At 60.3% G+C, this 21,088-nt stretch overlaps 2 protein-coding genes across 14 annotated transcripts in view; one reads left to right on the forward strand and one right to left on the reverse strand.

Annotated features, from left to right (window-relative positions):
• Positions 1-8,661, forward strand: part of BEGAIN (brain enriched guanylate kinase associated) — a 46,674-nt gene extending 38,013 nt beyond the window's left edge. For all 9 annotated transcript variants that reach the window (XM_032839557.1, XM_032839562.1, XM_032839560.1 and 6 more), the window contains 5 exons: positions 332-493; positions 1,736-1,802; positions 2,937-3,044; positions 5,444-5,527; positions 6,570-8,661. In XM_032839557.1, the coding sequence (XP_032695448.1) occupies positions 332-493; positions 1,736-1,802; positions 2,937-3,044; positions 5,444-5,527; positions 6,570-7,919 (1,771 nt within the window). In that variant the 3' untranslated portion in view covers positions 7,920-8,661. The remainder of the gene's footprint in view (positions 1-331; positions 494-1,735; positions 1,803-2,936; positions 3,045-5,443; positions 5,528-6,569) is intronic.
• Positions 8,662-15,644: 6,983 nt separating this feature from the next.
• Positions 15,645-21,088, reverse strand: part of WDR25 (WD repeat domain 25) — a 140,490-nt gene continuing 135,046 nt past the window's right edge. For all 5 annotated transcript variants that reach the window (XM_032839681.1, XM_032839683.1, XM_032839682.1 and 2 more), the window contains 3 exons: positions 19,007-19,177; positions 16,557-16,697; positions 15,645-16,052 (listed from right to left, as the gene is read on the reverse strand). In XM_032839681.1, coding sequence (XP_032695572.1) covers positions 15,831-16,052; positions 16,557-16,697; positions 19,007-19,177 — 534 coding nt within the window. In that variant the 3' untranslated portion in view covers positions 15,645-15,830. The remainder of the gene's footprint in view (positions 16,053-16,556; positions 16,698-19,006; positions 19,178-21,088) is intronic.

Genomic DNA, 21,088 nt, shown 5'->3' on the forward strand with positions numbered 1-21,088 from the left:
GCCCTCTTCAGACCAGGGTCCTTTAAACCGCCCAAAGGCTCGCCAGGTTCCGGGGGGGCTGGGAGGGCCCGGGGTCAGTCGCTCCTCCAGGGGGTCCACGCGGGTATTTACTCAGGGCGGGGCACCGCTGGGCCTGACCGCCTCTCTGACCCCCGAGGGGCTGGGCACCGCCGCGGGAGGGGAGTGCGGCGTGCGTGTGTGTGCGCGGCGTGCGCACTCGCGTGTGTTCGTGCGGCGGGGCGCACGCGGGGCACACCCGCGGCTGGCCCGCTGGGGCTCGGTTTCCCGCGCTCAGCGCCGCGGCCCGGCCCGCCGCCGCGTGTCGTTGCAGCGCGCTGCAGGAGCAGAAGGGCGAGCTGCGCAAGCGGCTGTCCTACACCACGCACAAGCTCGAGAAGCTCGAGACCGAGTTCGACTCCACGCGCCACTACCTGGAGATCGAGCTGCGGCGCGCGCAGGAGGAGCTGGAGAAGGTTACGGAGAAGCTGCGCAGGTACGGGCGGGGCCTGGGAGGGGCGGGGCCTGGGAGGGGCGGGGCCCGGCAGCGGGGGGCGGGGCCCGGAGTTAGCAGGCGCCTCCGGGGAGCCCTGCTGGCTCCGGAGGGACGGGCCCCCGGCCCCGTTCACCGCTGCCAAGCCCGGGGCTCGGTGAGAGCAGGCTCCTTTTCTGAAGTCGCACTTTGTGCCCAGAGCGGCTGGGTCGGGCGGGACTGGACTCCGGGTCTAGCTACCGCCGGACAGGCTCTTCCCAGGCACCTCTCCCTCGTCTGTCTGTTCATTCCTCAGTTAATCTTGGGGGATGGGGGGCAGCAGCATGACGCACGCGCAGCCACCTGCAGGCCCCTCCCCCCGCCGGCCTTCCGGGTCCCCACCCACTGGCCCCTGGGTCTCTGAGAGGAAAAACGATGTCTAGCCCCGGAGATGGGCCAGTGGTCCGGACCGTTCCCTTGAGCAGCATGGCGGCAAGTATTGGGCCAGGTGTGCCGAAACCAAACTTTTCTAAAAACTTGGTTCATCATGTTGAAGACATTTTCCTAAAAAAGTATTACACACTCTCCAGCCTTTAGGAAGATAGCAAAGAGAATGCGGAGTTTGCCCTTGGCTCCATTTATTCTAAACGTTGATAGGGCCTATAGGCTGGGGCTGTCCCGGGGAAGGGGTTTGCCAGGAGGGCTGTTTGTCCGTCCCTGAACATCCCCCTGCTCCATCTAGTCGCGAGGGAACAAAGTTTAGGCCGTTCAGTCGGACCTCTGTTAAGGTCTCTCCTCGGCCACTTACTGCTTCAAGCCCCTCCAGCCTCAGTTTCCCCATTGGTAAGACTGGGCGGGGGGCCCACAGTGACCCTCCACCCAGGCTGTCAAGAGGGGGGACACTCTCCCAAATTCCCTTCCACCCTCACACTATATGCCATGGTGGGAACACGGCCCCTGATCCCCACCCAACACCTCGAGGCCGAGTAAGTAAATGTGAGTGAAGGGGGTGTGAGCAAGGACAGGACAGAGCCACTTGTGGGTACAGGCCTTCCCTTCCCATCCCAGGCGTCCTCGTCCCTGGCCCAGGAGAGCCCTCCGCACAGTAGCTTTCTGCTGTGCACAGAAGTGCAGGCACACCCGGGTGGGAGCAGTGGGGGGCAGGCGTAGGCAGCCTGTGCTCAGCCCTGCTCTGCCCAACGGGCTGGGGGGCCGCAGGGGTCACGGGTGGCCCGGCCTGGCACCGTAGCGACCGCATTGTTCCAGGATTCAGAGCAACTACATGGCGCTGCAGAGGATCAACCAGGAGCTGGAGGACAAGCTGTACCGCATGGTGAGGGCCCCCCGCCGGCCGCCCTGGGCCCCACCCCAGCGTGCCCCTCTCGGAACCCTGGTGGCAAGCCACCAGCCAGGCTGTCATCCCCTCGCCTGTGCAGGAGCTGCTCACAGCGCTTGTTTCCTGGCCTCCACCCCCCAAGCCCCATCCCCAGGACCAGTCCCAACCCTTTTTGCAATGCACGCACGGGTGGGTGCTCTCGGGAGTAGGAAGTCGTGGGGTTCCAAGCTGCCCCGTGAGCCTCCTATGTGAGTGGGGCTGTGGGAAGGACGTGAGCTGGGGACAGTGACCCCGCTTTAGCAGTTGGCCTGGAGACCCAGACCTGGCGGGACAGAGGCCTGAGTTCGGGCCCTGGGTGAGCCAGAATGATGTTCGAACCCAACTGTGCCTCCTGTGGGGACACCCCATCTTACGGTAAAGAATAAAGGGGAAAGTGCCGCCCCTCCGGGAGACGCTCCCACCATCTGCAAGTGCGGCCTCTTTTTTGTGTTGATCGGGCTGTTGGGACCTCAGTTTGGAAGAGAAGGGGACAATGGCAGAGGCGTCCCGGTCCTGTATGGCTGGTGTGGGGGGGAGGGGCCGGCAGGCTCTTGCACCTTCCCTCACCAAGAGGACTTCCAGCTCTTTCTAGTAAGTTACGGGCTTGTTTTGTTTCTGAAAATCAGAAATGGGTGTTCGACCTGCTGTCTTAGAGTGCTGTCAGAGCCGAGACAGCTCGGCCTGGGACCCTGGACAGGGCCCTTCCCTTTCTGAGCTCAGGTGGAGGCTGAACGAGGACAGGTTCAAGGCAGGAACGGGTGTGGTGCAGGGCCAGGGGCCAGGCTTTGTGCTGAGGGCAGACTCCCCTCAGACCCAGGAGGAGGGATTACTGTCCCCGTGGTGTGGGTGAGCAGGAGGCTTAGGGAGGCAGTGACTTGCCCAAGGCCGTCTGGCTCGGTAGTGGTGGGAGCACAGGTGAATTCGAACCTGGTGGTCTGTGCTCCTACTCCCACCTTCCTTGGCCTTGCAAACCCCTCATCATTATCAACTGCAGGAGGCACCCAGGACACCTATGGAGCAACTGGGCTCGAGGCCCAGGCCTTGGCTGACCGTTGACCAGCTCCTTCCCATACCCCCCACCCCTCGTCCCAGGGCCAGCACTATGAGGAAGAGAAGCGAGCACTGAGCCACGAGATTGTTGCCCTCAACAGCCACCTGCTGGAGGCCAAGGTGACCATCGACAAGCTGTCGGAGGACAATGTGAGTGTTGGACCACCATGACTCCTGGGGCCCCAGGCCCTGTGGCCTCCAGGCTTCAGGGGCTGGCATGCAAGGTGGGAGAACAGGGCAGTGGGGGAAGGACAAGGCTACCTCCCAGCAGAGATATACTGCCAAGGGTATTCAGGAAGAGACCCTCTGCTGGAAGGAAACGGGGCTCAAGGGAGCAACCACTGGGCCATATTATTCCATTCAGGGAGGGGCGTCCTGACCCCAGGTTTGGGGCGTGCTCATTCCTGCCCCAGACAGCCTTCGTGAGCCTCAGAGCCATGTGGCTGCCCTGATATCAAGGGCCCGGTGAGATGGGCCCAGGCCCACTCGGAGGACACCTGACAGCTGACCACACATTCACTAAGGAGTGTCTGCTTCCTGCCTGGACCTTCGAGGTGGTGAGATTACAGTGTGAAGGACACAGACAAAAACTCTCCCTACCCACGTGCAGTTTGCGCCTGAGCAGGGGAGGCAGCAAACAAGATGACACGCAAGCCATGTAGAGTGTTGTGAGTGCTCACTGCCACCGGGAAAACAATGCAGCAAGCGGTGCTAGGGAGTCTGTTGGATGCTTCTAGAAGATGCTGCTAGATCAAGACCTGAGAGTGGCCAGAGAGCTGGCCACGGGCACCCTGGGGAAGAGCCTTCCTGCGGGTGGAAAGAACCAGTGTGGCAGAGGACGCCCCTGCAAGAACAGCGGAGGGAGCTCCAGGGGGGTGGGGGTCCCAGGCTCTGAGGTCAAAAACAGAACAGGAGGCCACACCATGCAGGCTTCTCTAGGAATCTCGGTTTTTGGTTTTTTTTTTTAAGATTTTATTTATTCATTTGACAGAGATCACAAGTAGGCAGAAAGGCAGGCAGAGAGAGAGGGGGAAGCAAGCTTCCCGCTGAGCAGAGAGCCCGATGTGGGGCTTGATCCCAGGGCCCTGGGATCATGACCTGAGCCGAAGGCAGAGGCTTAACCCACGGAGCCCCCCAGGCACCCCTCTTGGTTTTATTCTGAATGAAGTAGGGAGCCATGGAAGTTTCTTGAACAGAGGAGTAACATGACTAAGACCTATGCTTTTCTGGGCTCACTGAGAAAAGACAGTGGTGACAAGGTCCGCAGCAGAAGGCTCAAGGAGGTGGCTGTGGCAACAGTCCAGGCTGACAGTGGCTCGGCCAGGATGACACCCATGGAGTGGGGATAAGGGCTCAGGTTCTGGTTCTGGTTCAAAGATGGAACCCACTGCATTAACAGAGATTTTGGACGTGGGGTGTGGGGGAATAGAAGGGCCTAGCCCAACTGCAGGGTTCAGAGCCCGAAGGAAAGAAGTGACCTGCTGTCTCCTGGGGGGCCGCCTGGGGAGGAGCAGGAATGGGGCTGGACGGGGCACGCTTGGATGGCAGAGATGAGGGTAGAGATGCGGTGAGATGGCCGAGGAGTGTGGGCAGAGGAGGGGGAGGCCCTTCATGGGGCCTGGGGCCGTGCTGCAAGTCTACAGTGGGTGTGCTGGCCGACCCAAGCTGGCCAGCCAGTGCGCACAGCCCTCTGAGGCCAGGGCCAGCCGGAGGCCTCTCGAGGGACGGGGGCATCCAGTCTCTGCTCTCGGCCAACTGTGTCCTTCCCAGGGGACTCAAGGAGACATTGAGGAGACTGGGGACCCCTTGTCTCTCCACTTTGCAGGCCAAGCTGGGGGCATGAGCTCAGCACAGACGGTGGAGGTGGGGGAGCCTCCAGGAATGGGGTACGGCGTGGGGGGCAGTGGGACCCATGCCTTCCACAACCTGTCCGAGCTGCAGGATACCTGGTCCCGGCTGAGCTGAGACCGGGGGAGCCGGCAGATCTCAGGGCCTGTTGGTGGACCCCGGCTTCCCGTGAGGGAACCCTCCTCATGGTGGAGGGCCTCCAGGGCGGGGGACAGGACTGAAAGGCCCGACCGCAGGCACATGCAACAAAGATGAAAGCAGAGCCTCGCCAATCCTACTGTTTGCATCTGTTTTCAGCTCCGGAGGCTGAGCCGGTCCCGGCCCCACCTCGGGTCATACAGGCCCTCTGCCCCACCTTGGCCTGCCCCTCGCCCAGCCCGGCAGCCACCCCCATAAGCAGGCCACACTTCAGGACGGGGGTTGTGGAGCCAGTCCGAGACGCGGGGAGGCAGGGGCTGCAGGCACATTCCTTACCACCGGCTGGTGCCAGCCCTCTCTGCTGAGGCCCACAGGGGGCGGGGGGACAGGACAGCCATGCTCTCCACGCCCGGGGTCTCTGGGAATTCAGGGGCCACTGGAGGCCCTTCTTCCATACGGCCTCCTCCTTGTGGGAGGTTCCCGTCTGCGGCGGCCGCGGAAGGGCCTGGCAGGGCCCCGGACCAGGGGCAAGCCTGCACCAGATGGCCTCCCTTGTCTTCCAGGAGCTCTACAGGAAGGACTGCAACCTAGCGGCCCAGCTGCTGCAGTGCGGCCAGAGCTACGGCAGGGTCCATAAGGTGTCCGAGGTAACGCCAGCCCTGCCCCCGTGAGGCTGCCCTCGCCCCCCAGGACGCCTTGGGGCTCCAGTCCTACAGGCCCCACCCCAAGGCCACTTCTCCCCTTTGAGGGGAAGGCGCCACGTAAGCCTGAGCCCGTCCTCCTCTGTACTGCAAGGATGCTGGCCTTTCTGAACGTGGTGCAAGGCCCCCCCAACCCCAACGCCTCCTCACCCAGTTTGGACGGCCTCCCCATTCCCCGTGCTTGCCTCTGGGGGCTGCTCCTTGACCCTGCTCCAAGCTCCCTGTCCACAGAGCACTGATGGGGCAAAGCGACCCCCGTTTGAGCCTCATAGAAACTCTAGGCTTTGGTTTAGGCACCATTACTGACAGTGGCCATTTCAGAGACGAGAAAACTGGTTTCACATGGAGTGACTAAGCCAAGGCCCCAGGACCCACCCCCCGCCCCCGCCAGGCTGCCCCAGGTTCACGCACTGCCCTCACCCTGGCCTCGACCCGTGTACCCTCTCCCCTGGGCCTGGGCCGCACCGAAGACACTCACAAAATGGATCAAACAGTAGCAGGACGGCCCCACGATGGACCAGGTGCTCGTGCAGAAGCCGCGGGGCACCTGGCCCCGAGTCTGTGCTGCATCTGAGTCTGTCTTGTTCAGGAGCACCCAGGCCTTATGACCTGGTAGGGGGTACCCCCGACAGACCTTAGGGCCGGGAGAGCAAGCGGGCCCCTCAGTAGGAAGAGATGAAGGGGGCTACAACCCCAAGAAGGGCCCCAGTCAGACCCTGGTTCCACCTTCTGGGCTCCTTGGAGCCCAGCTATTGTAGGCTGGAGAGACAGAGGTGACCAGGGGGTCCTTGGGCGAGTTTCAGGAACCTTCCCCAGGAGCCGGTGCCATCCAGAGTCCTGGGTGCTAGCCCTAGCGGTGTAGTTTGAGAAGCCGTGGCCGGGTCCCTCTTCTGTCTGTGCATCTGTTGGTCACGGCCACAGTGACAGGTGCCAGGCTGACTGCTACCCCTGTCCCTGCCCTCCCCTCCCCACACCTGACCTGTTCTAGCTGCCCTCCGACTTCCAGGAGCGCGTGAGCCTGCACATGGAGAAGCACGGCTGCAGCCTGCCCTCCCCGCTCTGCCACCCGGCCTATGCCGACAGCGTCCCTACCTGCGTCATTGCCAAGGTGCTGGAGAAGCCCGACCCCACCAGCCTATCCTCCCGCCTGTCTGACGCCTCAGCCCGAGACCTGGCCTTCCGGGATGGGGCGGAGAAGCAGGGCCCACGGCCCCCCTACAAGGGGGACATCTACTGCAGCGACACAGCCCTCTACTGCCCCGAGGAGCGGCGCCGCACCCGGCGGCCCAGTGTGGACGCGCCCGTGACCGACGTGGGTTTCCTGAGGGCCCAGAACTCCACCGACAGCGCGGCCGAGGAGGAGGAGGAGGTCGAGGCGGCCGCCTTCCCCGCAGGCTTCCGGCACGAGGCCTTCCCAGGCTACGCGGGCTCGCTGCCCACGTCCAGCTCTTACTCGAGCTTCAGCGCCGCGTCGGAGGAGAAGGAGCACGCCCAGGCCGGCACGCTCACGGCCTCGCAGCAGGCCGTCTACCTGAACAGCCGCGACGAGCTCTTTGACCGCAAGCCGCCCGCCGCTGCCTACGAGGGCAGCCCGCGCTTTGCCAAGGCCACGGCCAGCGTGGCAGCGCCGCTCGAGGCTGAGGTGGCCCCGGGGTTTGCGCGGACCATGTCCCCATACCCAGCCGAGCCCTTCCGCTTCCCGGCCTCCCCGGGCCCCCGGCAGGCCCTGATGCCCCCAAACCTGTGGAGCCTGCGGGCCACGCCGGGGGCAGCCCGACTGGCTGGGGAGGACGTGCGGGGCCAGTGGCGCCCTCTGAGCGTGGAGGACGTTGGCGCCTACTCCTTCCCGGCCACCACCGCCGGTCGCGCCTCGCCCTGCAGCTTCTCGGAACGCTACTACGGCAGTGGGGGCAGCCCGGGCAAGAAGGCCGAGGGCCGAGCCAGCCCCCTCTATGCCACCTACAAGGCCGACAGCTTCTCGGAGGGCGACGACCTCTCCCAGGGCCACCTGGCAGAGCCCCGCTTCCTCCGGGCCAGCGGCGACCTGAGCCTGAGCCCCGGCCGTGCGGCTGACCCGCTGCCTGGCTACGCGCCCAGCCAGGGGGACGCGGAGAGGCTCGGGGTGCAGCTGTGCGGGGCGGGCGGCAGCCCCGACCCTGAGCACAGCCCCCACAGTTCCAGGGACTCCCTGGAGCCCAGCTCCATGGAAGCCTCCCCGGAGATGCACCCCGCTGCCCGCCTCAGCCCGCAGCCGGCCTTCCCGCGGACTGGTGGCTCGGGGCTCAGCCGCAAGGACAGCCTCACGAAAGCGCAGCTCTACGGAACCTTGCTCAACTGAGCGCCTGCCTGCAGGCCGCGGCCACGGGGCCGCCCCCCTCCCACCCATCCTGGGCCCCAGAGGGCACAGCTCGCCTCTCCCCAGACACCTGTCCTCCCCAGCCCCCGCCAACCAGCACCCTCTCTTCCACCCAACCCAGTCGAGCCTGAGAGGAGGACCCCTCCCACACCATCTTGTCCATCCCAGCCCCACCACGGTGGAATGTTTTTCACGCCCCAACATCCTTCCCCACCTGAGATGAGCATTCCCCCCTTTTATAAAGTGAAACTATTTTTATAGAGAAAAAGGGTCTTTCTTAACGCACTTGGCCTCCAGCTCCCTGGATGGCAGCCTTGGCGTTTTCAACACAAAGCTCCTTTATTTTTCGGGGGAGGACAAGTAGGGCCTGCCCCTGGGGAAGGACGGGGTCTTGTGGAGACACCCCCAGTGAGCCGGTGACAAGGGAACCCGAAACTCTGTCCACGAAGAGGGGAACTGGAATGGGTGGAGGGATGTGAAATGTTTTTAAACTGTTTTCGCCGTGTGACCAACACACCACCCCAGCTCTCCCATGGTCCGTAGTCCCGAGTGGGGCCGGTGCTCGTCCCCCAGTGTCCCGCTCCCCGGCACCACCTCGCTCTACCTCAGACGTAATGAGGCCCTCGACTCCTGGCGTCTGTGGCTCGCTTTCCTGTCGTCTGCGATGCATGCCCGGTCTGTTAGTACTGTACTTCTGTTCATTAATAAAAGACATTGGTGGAAAGAACCGGGCTCCGGGTTGTTTCTTCTCCCCACCGCCTTCTGACCACAGAGACCCAGCATCTTGGGCAGCATCCAAGCGCCTCCACGGTCTGACCCTGCTGGGCCTTCTCGCCCTTTCTAGGATGGGCCTTCTCTCTTCCCCTCCCTGCTGCCCCCTGCCCGCCGCCCTCTCTCACGTCTCAGATTTGGCTTCTGCAGGGAGGTCCCCGAGGCTCTCCTTCAGAGCAGCTCTCACTTCTCTGAAACGTCTTTGTTTGGCCCCACTGTGAAGGGTGTTCTCACTGCGGAGTGGGGGGAGCGGGGGGCTCTTCCTCCCCAACACACACACACACACACACACACACACACACACACACACACACGGAGATGCCATCTGCGCAGTCCCCGGCCTCCTGTTGGTGTGGGGATGTCCGTCCGTCCGTCCGTCATCCATCCGTGGGGAGTTGTCCTCAGACGACTGCCTGCCCTCTGCTCTCCGGCCCCTTCGGAACGTCTCTCCGGTTGTCTGCAGGTCCTGAGGCGCATCGTCGTGCATTTGTCCTTCCTGGGGGTTCACAGGAGTCCTGTATCTGCGGGTTGGTGTATTTCACCAGTTCTGGAAAATGCTCAACTTTAATTTTTTGTTTCCTCTCTCTTCCTGGGACTGCCTTAGACCCCTGGCAGCCCCTCCCACGGCACCCTCTGGGCACACTGCCCTCCCCGCTGCGTGTCCTGCACTGGGGGTTCCCCGAGCTCAGCCCCCGTGGTTTGCCTTCCTTCGCACACATTCTGCTTTGTCCACGCCCAACACAGCCACTGCATTTGTAGTTTTCCGTGAATCTGTCCTACATGTTCGGTTGTCTCGCAAACCTACACTACCCACCCCCCCGCCCGGCGTCCTGTTCCCTGGAGATCGTTTCTCGCTTTTGCCTTTTGTTTCCTTAAACACCTGGGCCCAGCCGGGTCGGACTGGGCCTGGCACTTCCCTCACGGGTTCTCTTGGTTCCTGCTCTTGCTGTCCCTTTCTTCATGAGCCTGGTTATCTCAGACGCACGCTCATCCCTGTCCTCGAAAATCTACTTGGAGGTTCTGCAAAGCCTACGGTGGAGGCCAGTCCTCACAGGGTCTGTTCCAAGGGCATGGACCCTTCCTGCTGGACACCAGCCAGCTCCAGGTGCTGGCCTTGCAGTGACCTGGCTCACCCTGCAGTGTAGACCCAGGGTGGGTCTGCCTCTTGCCAGGGGACTCCAAGGAGGGTGGGCATCAGCAGGGGCTCCCAGCATCCCTGCACTTGACCTGCCTCTGCAGGAGAGCCCAGCGCCGGCCCAACCACCCTGCCCAGGAGCTGTGCCCCAGGAAGCCGTCTCCTCCAGCCAGAGGGAACGGGGAGAGGCGTGGGAGTCGGCTCCCCTCTGGGGGCCCAGTTTCCTCATGGGCAGACAGGAAGCGACCCTGAATGAGCTGGGGAGCAACTGGAAGGGTGCAAAGAGAAGCATGTGGCCCCTGACACCCAGCAGACCCTCAGAGGTGTTCCCAGAGAGGAACCCGCATCTAATCAGCCCCACACGTTGGCTGTGTGAATGGGGGTGGGGCTGCCTCTTCCGGCCTCCGCTTTCCCTCCTCCAGGTGATCACAGTCCTGCCCGGCTCTCTCGATCCTCAGGGCCAATGGACTCAGAAGTGTCAGGCCCTGGGTAGCAGGGCTGGGGACCCTGCGGCTTTGCAGACTGGGCCGAGGGCCCTCTCAGATTTGGGGCTTTAGCCTCCACATGGTCACCCAGGCATCCTACAGACCTCCCAGAGCTGCCCTGCCATGGCCTCCAAAACCATCCACAGTCGGAGCCCAGAGGGGGTCTTGTTTCCAGAGGGCCTGCTCGGGACTGGGTGGGAGCAGTGACTTCTTTGGCCAAGAGCCAGGTAGCCTACAAAGATGGGCTGACCTGGCCACACAGAGCAAGGAGGTGGGGTGTCTGGAGTTCCATCACGTGATTTTGAGCAGGGTCAAGTTGACACCACCATGAGTGGGGGCTGGCATGGGATGCTATGGTCCCAAACCACTTCTTGAGGGGCTGAGCTGAAAAAACTTGGTTTTCGCTCAAATCCCCCTGGCTCCAAACCAGCTCCGCAGGACCTTGGGTCTCAGGAGTGCAGGTGGCTCTGGTCAGTGACTCTCAGAAACCCCCTCAGTGGGGACTTGGAGCGTCCCTCCTCTTCCTGATAATGGGGCTGGCGGGCACCCGCCCTGTGCTGGCCACGGGGTCCCTGCTCTGACCACAACGAGCTCAGAGGTCGGGGGGAGGCAGATGGTTTGACTCTAGGCCCAAGGCTTCAATAATACAGAGCCATGCAGAGAGGCGAAGGTCCCTCCTGCTCCAGCGGGTAGAAAGCAAACCTCCAGGAGGACGCTCATGCCAGGTACTGAAGGATGAAGAAGTTGTCAGCGGGCATTTCAGACAAAGGGAAGAGCCTGTGATATGTGGTATGTGATCGCTGGGGAGTTCCAGAAATGTCTCTATGCTTCCATGTGCCTGCCTGAGAGTTCAGCCTGGGGGCCACCAGTTTCCCTCTCCATCTGTCCTGGGATGTTCTGCTAGATGGGAACTTTTGGGCTATGGTGAGGCCTTGCCCTCTACTTTCTTAGCCCCATCTACCCCGGCAGCCAGCCAGGCTGCAGAGTGGGGTTCCTTCCTCTCGCCCCTGGCCCACCACCACCCGTGCATCTACCACACTCCCGCCAAGTTGTGCATACTTCTCCACCCCCAGCCAGGGCAGCGCTGGGCTGGCTCTGCCACTTGCTCGCCATGTGACCTTGGGCCAGTCTCCCCTTCTGCAGCCCAGGGACATTAGGAGATGCCCAGGGGTCTCCATGATCGCTGGCTGTCCCGGTTCACGGGGAGCCACAGGAGAGGCTGGAGAGAGGGAAAGAGCACACGCTTCAGAGTCCCGACAGTGTCTCAAGCAGCAGTACGCTCCACTGGACAGCAGAGCCGGGCCCCCTGGGCGGAGGGGGTGTGGCTTCGAGCATCGCCTCCGGCCGGCAGCACACACGGCCACACACGCCGGCACCTCTGGAGGAAATTGCTCTTCTCCCAAGAACGCTTCAGGTCTGTGTCCCGGAGTACGGGTGAGGGTACAAGGAAGCACTCAGCCCCGGGAAGGAGGGTGGAAGGCACGGCCCACGCTTCTTTTCATTCCAGCTCCACACTGTCTAAATTTAGCTCCCTTATTTTAAAATTGCAAATGATGAACTCCCCAACACCTTGCAGAGGATCCGAGCGAGCCTCTAAGAAGGCTCTCTGGAAGACGGCGTTCAGAGAAGGCGATAAAGGCACGGAGTATACCTGCCATTCTTTCCCAATAAAATAACCTACAAAAGTTGCAGGGGCTGCTGGCAGCTGGCACCCGCAGGCACGGAGTTGAGGCATCAAGTCCACAGAGGAGCGCGCCAAGAAGCAGCCAGAGTGGGGAGCCCTGCATGTACCCTGCCCCAGGAAGATCAGAGCTCTGGATGGTTCAAGGGGACACGCGTGGAAAAGCGGCAGCCTTGGCCGACAGAGACTTGGATGCTGTTGGCCCCGAGTGAAGCGGAGAGAGAGGGCCGCGACCCGCCAGGGCTTTGCTCCGCGCCTCCTGCCCTGCTTGTTCCCACAGGCCCGTCTGTAGAAGAGGAAGCAGGCTCAGAGAAGCCAAGCGCCCGCCAACATGCCAGGCAAGTGAGTGCTGGGCTGGGGGCCTGAGCCGGCCTCCCGACTCCAAACCCCACAGCATCGCAGGCAGCCAGGGTGTGTGCTCAGTGCAGGAGACGGGGTGGGCAGCTGGGGCCACACCCAACACTCACAGCAAAGCCTGAGTTAATACAGTCTGTAAACAATGCTCATATTAAACAAGCGGTAACGGGGCGCCTGGGTGGCACAGTCAGTTCTAAGTGTCTGACTCTTGGTTTCAGCTCAGGTGGGGATCTCAGGGTCGTGGGACTAAGCCCCGTGTCAGGCTCCACGCTCAGCACAGAGTCTGCTTCAGATTCTCTCCTTCTCCCTTTGGCCCTTCTGCTCGTGCTCTCTCTCTAAAATAAACAAATCTCTTTTTTTTTTAAGTAGTAATAATAATACGTCACCGCAGGGAAAACAATCAGAAAACCAGGAGCTGTAATCCGTACTCAGAAGATACTACACACAAGAAAGGCAGAAAACCACCCAGTTCAGGCTACGCTAGACGGCAGGACATCCAGACTCTAGGATCTAGAGCTGGATGGTGGAAAGTAGAGGTGGGACAGGCAGACGAGAAGCGCTCTGGGAAAGCCAGTCCCCACCGGCAGACAAGGGCAGACAAGGGCAGCCCTTCCTCCTGGCCTTGTCCAGATTCATTCACAAATCACTCATTCACTTGACAAGCGTGTCTGAGGACCTGTTCAGGCTGGATCTGGGGAGACACACCCTCATGAAAACACCTGTAGGGGGTCCCACCACACTTGTCTCTGGCCCCATGGTAAGAGCTGCGCCTGGCCAAGGACCCCTGGTCCGGAGTGGGCATGACCAGAAGCTAGTCGATCAGTTCCTTCCTTCCCTGAGACTTGTCAAGTGGGAACAGAGGAAGGAGGCAGCCCCTTGCTGGTGGCCTCTGCCATAAGAGTGAAGCAGGCTCAAGCCAAGGCCCAAAGGGCAAGACAGGGACGTGTCCATCCTTGGCCTGCCACGATGAGGCCTGAGAATGGGGCCAGCATGCACCCTCTGGTCTAAACCGGCTCGGCCCCGCGACAAATGGCAGTCTGATACTATTATTACCAATACTCCCTGCTGTTGTTTCCTGAGTGCCTACTGCATACACGTCCTGCCAAGAGCTATACAGACCTCAACCTCATTAACCCTCACAAGCTGGGTACCACCAATTCTCATTTCACAGACAGGGAAACTGAGGCACAGGGCGGCTCAGCACTTCCATGCAGCCACACAATGAAAGGTGACGGCAGGATTTAAGTCTGCATATCTCACCCCAAAGCCTGTGTCCTGCCAATGGGCCACATGTGCAGTGATTCATTTATACCTACTGCGTGCCCGGGGCCAGGCGTACAGCAGGGAACAGGCACCCAGAGTCCTGGGAAGCTTACACTCCACTGCACACACTGGGTGTCAGGGACAGGGAAAACCTCAGGCAGAGCTAAGCACTCTGAGTAAAAAGACCGAGAACCATAGGAGCGTGTTAGGCACAGAGGTCGGGGGAGACTCCCTGAAGGCCCACTGTCTACACATCCCATGAGACAGGCAGGGAGCCAGGGGGCACTGGGAGAAATCATGACCCAGCAAAAGGGACAGCAGGAGCAAAGGCTCTGAGGCATCACATGGGAGCACCATGGAGGGAGCCATTAGCCTATAAGAGATACCTTATATCCCTTGGTGATATGGGAAGGCTCCATTTCACAGATAAAGTGACCTGAGTCCAGGCTTCTAAGATCACTGAGCTTCCCACACAGAGCAGGGGAACTCACTGGGGGCGGGGGGGTGAGGAAGCGTGTGGGTGGGAGGCCCAGCAGGGCGGCCACGCGAGGGTGAGGGAGGGAGTGTCCATCACTTGCGCCACGTTCTGAATGGACATTTGCTCGGCCTCTGCTCCCCCTGCCACCCTGCCAGGGCCAGGGCCTCAAGGGCGGCTCCACTTCTGTAGGGACCAGGGCCTCAGAGCATGGGACATGATTCTCTTTCTTTTCACCAAATCGGCCATTCTTGAGCCTAAAAAAAGAAAGTGCTCCCAACCGAGCTCCACCAACTTCCAGCCTGGCAGCATACAGAGTCACTGGGCCCCTGCATCCCGCACGAGCCTGGGGGTTCACTTCTCTCAGCAGCCTGAAGAGCAAGTGCCCCCCACCAAGTTCAGGCACAGCAAGTGCTGCATCCACTCAACACCCACTGCCTGCCAGTCTCCCCACTGACTGTGGGGCAGAGGTGGGGGCAGGGATGAAGGCTAGAAAAGGAGTTGGCCCTTAGGACAAGCCCGACCTCAGGGCCTTTGCACTGCCCTTCCCTCTTCCCAGAACGCCTGACTCATGGGCCCCTGAGCAAGTTAGACATACTGAAATAAACATATTTACACACCAACCCTCTACAAGCTCCAGATGCCTTTCCCCACCTGTCCAGTTCCCTTCCTAGGACTGGAACCCCTGGTGTAGTGACACCTACCACAGACTTGACCTCCCTGGAGCCGTACAGCAAGCCTGCAGGAAGAGGGTCCTGTTACCGCCTTACAGATGGGGAGAATGAGGCTCAGAGAGGAGACGACTCACGAGGTCTCAGCTGTGCTGACCGCAGAGCCTGCCTGGAACCCAGGTTCTGCAGAGGCAAAGCTGGGCACCCCGTGGCTCCCAGTCCCATGGCTCCACTGCCCATGGGCCTCCTGGTCGGGTCCTCTACGCTCCCTCACTGACTCCCCTGCTGGGGATGCCTCCTCACCCACTCACAGTCTCCCTCTAGCAGGAAGTGATCCGAAGCCACGGGGACACCCCTGCCCCCCTGCAGTTCCTCACCTACAGTGGATCCTCTCGGGTGGCCCCAATTATGGTCCTGGTGAGACCTGGTGCGAAGGCTCACCTGCCCGCCCAGGCCCCAGGGGCCAGGTCTTCCTGCCGGCCTAGCTCCTCAGGGCTCCCCAGCAGCCTTCTGCACGCACTTCTTCGCTGGGATGGTGCGCACACCCTACAGGGAGTGGGACTCCCCGAGCCATGCCTGGTGGGGAGAGGCAGCCTGGGCCCCGCGACACTGATGGGGACTGCCATGCTCCCATACGGAGCTCCTGAGGGCAGCTCTAAGACCTAGAGCCCCCACTGGGCCCCCATGGCCCCAGGAGTCAGGTCCCTCCTCAGGATCAGCAGAGGGGGTGCCCCATCTCAAGCTCCCACTGGTCTATCCTGGAGCCCCAGAGGGCCTGAGAGGGCGCAGGCGCAAGGGGGCAGCCAGCACGCATCTGTCGCTGAGATAACCTAAGAAAAAGCGGACACCCACGTTTATTGAATAGCCACTTCCGCTAATGCGGGCCTCGCAACCCTGAGGCAAACACGTCTCTGTCCCCATTTTACAGATGTGGAAACCGAGGCTCGGAAGGTTTGACCGGAGGCAAGCTCAGCACCTCCTCACCCCCACCCACACCGAGGAAGAATGGAAGCCCGGGGCCTGGCCGGCATCCAGAAGGCTCTGTACTAGGAGGCTCAGTGCCAGATCTTAACGTCGCCCTCCCAGGAGCAGGTGGCGAGGACGGAGGGCAGCACAGGGTGGAAGGCGGCACCCACACAAGCCTCGGTGTGCCCTGGCAGCGTGCGCGCCCGGCTGGCGGTGCGAAAGCTGTACAGCAGGACTCGGCCGTCGGCGCTGCCCGTCACCAGCAGGTCACCGTCCGGGGAGCACTCGCAGCCCACCGAGTAGCCTTCTACCTGCAGAGGGCAACACAGAGGGTGAGAGGGCCGCACCGCAGCGGCCCCTGCAGGCAGCCCAGGCCCAGCGCAGAGCCTGCTGCGCAAGCCGGTTGAGGGCAACACAGCTGGAAGGCTTCGGCAAAGCTGCGCGTCTGGTCTCACCGGCAGCCCCTGAGTCCCCGGCCCTTCTGCCCCAGTGAGGCAGGCCTCAGTAGGACAAGGAGACAGATGCAGAGAGAGCCCCCACCCCTGTCCTGTCCTCCCTCCCCCACCCCCATGGCCTGTCCTGTGAGCCACTAAGTCAGGGAAAACCTTTCCTGCCGGGCAGCTGGGGCCTGGACTAGGGCCGGGGGTGGCCCAGGGCGTTCTGTGAACACCAGGCCATACGGCATGTGTCCCCTGGGAAACAGAAAACAGAAACTACCCAGAAAGAGGGTCTGTGTACTCTGGGGCCCCAGGTCGACCGCGGGAAGCTCTGGGGCCATGGCTCTGCTCTTGAGCTGGGGGATAGGAACTCAGTACCTTGTGCCCTTCGTAGCGCCGCCTCCTGCTCATCCGGTAGGGCCACACAGCAGAAAAGAGAGCCAGGTAGTTGCCATTGGTCTGCGCTAGGAACACAGGCTCCCGGGGGTGCAAGGCGAGGCTGGGACAGGTGTACCTCTCCTGAGAAACAGTGAGGCCACAGAGAGGGTGGAAAAGGCTCCCACTGGCCCCCAGCTCCAACAAACACGCCACTAGCTCTCTACTCCTGGATCCTCAGGTCCAGCCCCCACACCTGGGCTTCAGGGTCTGTACGCATTTCCTAGGGCTGTTGTGACAAAATGCCACAAACTTGCTGGCTGAAAACTACTAACATTTACTTTTAGAGTCTTAGAAGTCAGAGGTCTCACTGGGCTAAAAGCAAAAGTGTCAGCAGAGGTTCAGAGGGTAATCTGTTTTCTTGCCTTTCCTAATATCCCTTGGTTCATGGCCCTAGTGGGGGACTGAAGAATGGCCCCCCAAACTACATCTATTCCCTGATTCCTGGGCCCTGTAAATGTCACCTTATATGGCAAAAAATGCGGAGGGGGTGTCTTTGCAGATGTAATTAAGTAAGCTTCTTGAGATGGGGATATTATCCCCATTATTGCCCTAAATGCAATCACATGTGTCCTTAGAGAAGGAAGCCAGCAGATCAGACACTCAGAGGTGACACAGAGACAGAGCAGAGGGTCTGAAGAAGTGGGAGCAGACACTCCCCCAGAGGCTCCAGACAAATCTTGACTTGAACCCAGTAAGACTTCTCCAAAACTGAGAGTGAATTTGTTAGTTTAAGCCACCAGCTCTGAAGTACTTTGCTACAGAGTAACAGGAAACAAGTCCGACACACACCCCCTCCCGCCTCCACGGGGAGCCCTCAGGGTAACCCCCGTCCAGCCCAGGCTCCCGCGGCCCCCACACGGTAACTAGGAGGTGAACGGCCAGGCGAGAAGACGAAGGCACAAACCAAGTGTTCAAAGCACAAGGCAAGGAACTGGCACTGGAGGGCTGGGTCACATGGAAACACCCCTACAAGCTCCCTTCTCGATGCACCTGTTCTTCCTTTATTCTAAGTGTCACCCTGAAGCCACATGGTCTAAAAGAGCCCAAACTCGAGGAGCCAGGTGGGGAGCAGGTGGCATAGAGCTGTGGACTCCTGTGTCCGTCGGGGGCGCAGCGGCCATGGCCACCTGCTAACAAGCTCCCCCACACACTGCCACCGAGCAGAGCGCCTGCTCAGCCGCCCAGGAAAGGAGGATGTGTGATTTTTAAGAGGGCCAGCAGCTGGGGCATTCACCACTTCCCCCTCCACGACCTGCCCTGGTTTCCGCACAGGCTGTTGGACGCAGAATGCCAGGTGGCCAGACGGGCCCATGCAGCCCCCTCCCAGGGCCTGTCTTTCCCAGCAGGTTACACTAGCTCCCTGCGGTAAAGGTCTAGAGGCTGGTTTGCTCAGGGTCATGTAGACGCTTCAGAGAAAAGGAAAAGCAGGGAAGGGGAGCAGGTATATATGTACACCTAGTATATATTTTTAAATTCGGCAGAGGGAGTACCAAAGAGAGTAGCCATGGCTTAATTAAAATCTTATAAGATGATGACGATGGACATGGTGGCAGTGGTGGTGGTAATGATGATGGAAGTGGCGGTGATGATGATGGCGGTGATGGTGATGGTGGCGGTGGTGATGGTGGCGGTGGTGGTGGTTGTGGTGGCGGCGGCAGTGGTGGTGGTGGTGGTGGTGGTGATGGTTGTGGCGGTGGCGGTGGTGATGGTGGTGGTGGCCGTGGTGGCGGTGGTGGTGAAGATGCTGGATTTGATGGTGGTGACGGTGGTGAAGGTAGTGACAGGTAACGCACTGATGGAGAGCCCCCTGTGCCCGGCATGTGCTAGATCCTTTATAAGCTCATCTCCTTCAATTCTCAGAACCCCTCTATGAGGTAAATAGCCTTCCCATCCTCAATTTCCTAAGAGGAAAATGAGAATCAAAGAGGCTACATGACGGGCTTGTAAGTGGTGAATCCAGGACTCTAAGAGAGGTGGTCTAACCTTGGGTCCCCGTTGAACTTCCAAGTCACAGCTCCTGCCAAACACACTGAGCAAGGGCGGGACAGAAACCTGGGGGCTGGCGGGGGTGGCAGAGGGAAAGCAGGAGTGTCTTGGGTTGTGTGGCTATCTTCTACTTATCTGGATGAATGGCCCCCCCACACCCTCCCCTGAGGGGTGGCAAGGCCGCACAGAGGAGGACTAGGACAGTCATGGAGGTGCTGTGATCTGGAGCCTCTGGAAAGCTTTCCAGGCAGGCCTGGACCGGCGCTTGTCTCCCTGACCCAAGAGACTTCAGGCACCTGAGCAGTCTCTAAAGATCCTGCCGGCTGAACCATCCTCACAGGAAGTAACCTGGGATCCCTGCAGCTGAAGCAAACAGAAAAGCAATGCCAAACAGGGTTTCTCACGTGGAAAATCTGGTTGGAGATTTTGGCAGAGCTCCGGAAATCCCAGGCAATAATGGTGCGGTCAGCAGAGTCCCGGCTCGAAGCATCCGTGCTGCTCAGGAACTCAGAGCCTTCCTGGAGGAAGAGGATGTCCAAGGTCTGCTGGATGGTTGCCTTGTAGCTTCTCACGACCTGCAAGAGTGGGTACCTATCATGCTGCTGGGCCCCAGGAGTACAGGGCAGGTACCCGCGGGGAGGGCCACCAAGGGCCCAGACAGCAGGGGGGTCCAGTGAGGGCAGTGCTGGGCTGCTAGGAGATACAGCCTTGCCTTATGGCCCTTCCCCACAGACAGTCCTCCCTGTCACGTGCCCACCCCACACCTACTGACACATGGCCACCATCCATTGGCCACCCAGGGAGGTGTGATGATCTTTCCAATCACACCAGTCACCTAGAGAGAGCAGCTGGAGACTGAGGAAAGTGAGCTCTAGGAAGGACCCATTGCCCAAGGGCACCTAAAGGGCATCAATGATGCCCTTTGATACCAGGCCATATTTAGTGAGAGGCCCTTGCTTCTAAAGATGTCACATAATTCATACCTCACAAAATTCCAGCCTCTTCTCTCTGGAACAGTAACTGTACTACAGAAAGCCAGGGTCCTTGGAGACCATAAAGCCAGAACCACAGTACACAGAGTAGCTTTAAAGACACTTTTACTTCTTAGCATCACGGCCAATATTTCATAGCTTCCTGTCTTGTAAACTAATGTGATTAACTGTCAAGCACCTCTGTTTTCTCCAGAGCATTTTACCACATTCACCTTCCACTCTAAAGCAACTGGTTTGTGTTGGGGGTGGTCCCAGTAGCTCCACTTAACAAACGCACAGACAGCACACTCCAGACTGCAACATCCAGCAAGAGGCCAGGACAAGGTGGCCTCTGGCCTTCCTGCAGGTCCTGTATGGCCTGTTTACCAGCTCCCAGGGCGCCACCATGTGGTCACAGCATAAACACAGTTCTCTGGTCCCTCGCCTGGGGCTCAGAAAGTCTTGACAATTTTTTTTTTTAACTGGAGTTCACAACCTTTAAAATTTTGCAGATACTATTTCCTATCATCCTCTTTTAAATGTGTGTAAGTCAAACTCACATTACATGCAGCACTCTATAAAGTCAGTTTAGGAGTTTTGAGACCCATTATCCAGATGAGGAACACTGAGGCTCAGAGATGTAGGGATATGTTCGAAGTCCCACCGCCAGGGCGGTGGGCTTCTCCCCATCCCTGCTGCTTCCCTGGGGTCCACAACCCATTCTCCAACTGGCCACTCCCTACCTCGATAAATATAGGGACAATTTCCCTGGGGAGGGTAAGGACAAATGACTGCTCTTTTCTGAGCCTCTTCAAAAGTAGCCCCTAGCTAAGCTGATTTCAGGAGATTTTGGAGCCTGAAAAGCAGTCCCGAGGCAGAAAAGAGAGGGCAACCCTCCAGGCCTCTGAACACGGGGCAGAAAGCCAACCTGTGGCTGCTCCCCCGCCCTGAGCCTCACAGAGTGTGGACCAGGATGGGAGGCGGGGGCCTGGGGGAGACGTCTCCCCAGCCCCAGCCAGAGGGGCCCAGCGGGGGTGCGGCTAGCCGAATGCTCCGCCTGCCCAGTCTGAGGCTGGGGCCTGGGGCAGGGTTGCCGCACACCTTCACAGTCTCCAATACCAGCTCCCGTGAGTTTGCACAACAGTCCAACTCACAAAAGTGCCTTCCAAGGCAGTATTTGGAATCTGCTTCAGTGGGAGGGGAGAGAAGAAGAGGGAGCAACGCCCCATAATCATGGCTCTGGAGCGATCTCTTTGTCAGCTCCTCCTGTCCCAGCATCATTACAGTCACGGCTCACTTCAGCCACCCCAGGCCTCCACTTGACTGGGCCTCATCGTCTTTCTTCCCCTTTTCCCAAAGCCCTCTCCATCACCGCCGCTCAGGTGAGGAGCCGGAAACCCAGAGACGGCGGGGTTAGCAAATACCAAGAGAAGAGTACGTCTGGCCCGACTGGCGTCCCTGGCTGTGGCCTGCACACTGGGCAGCTTGTCCTCCCCGGTGGTGGGGGAGGCACAG

This window comes from Lontra canadensis, unplaced genomic scaffold, assembly GCF_010015895.1.
Source record: "Lontra canadensis isolate GAN:19392208 unplaced genomic scaffold, GSC_riverotter_1.0 scaffold108, whole genome shotgun sequence".
Classification (NCBI taxonomy): Eukaryota; Metazoa; Chordata; class Mammalia; order Carnivora; family Mustelidae; genus Lontra; species Lontra canadensis.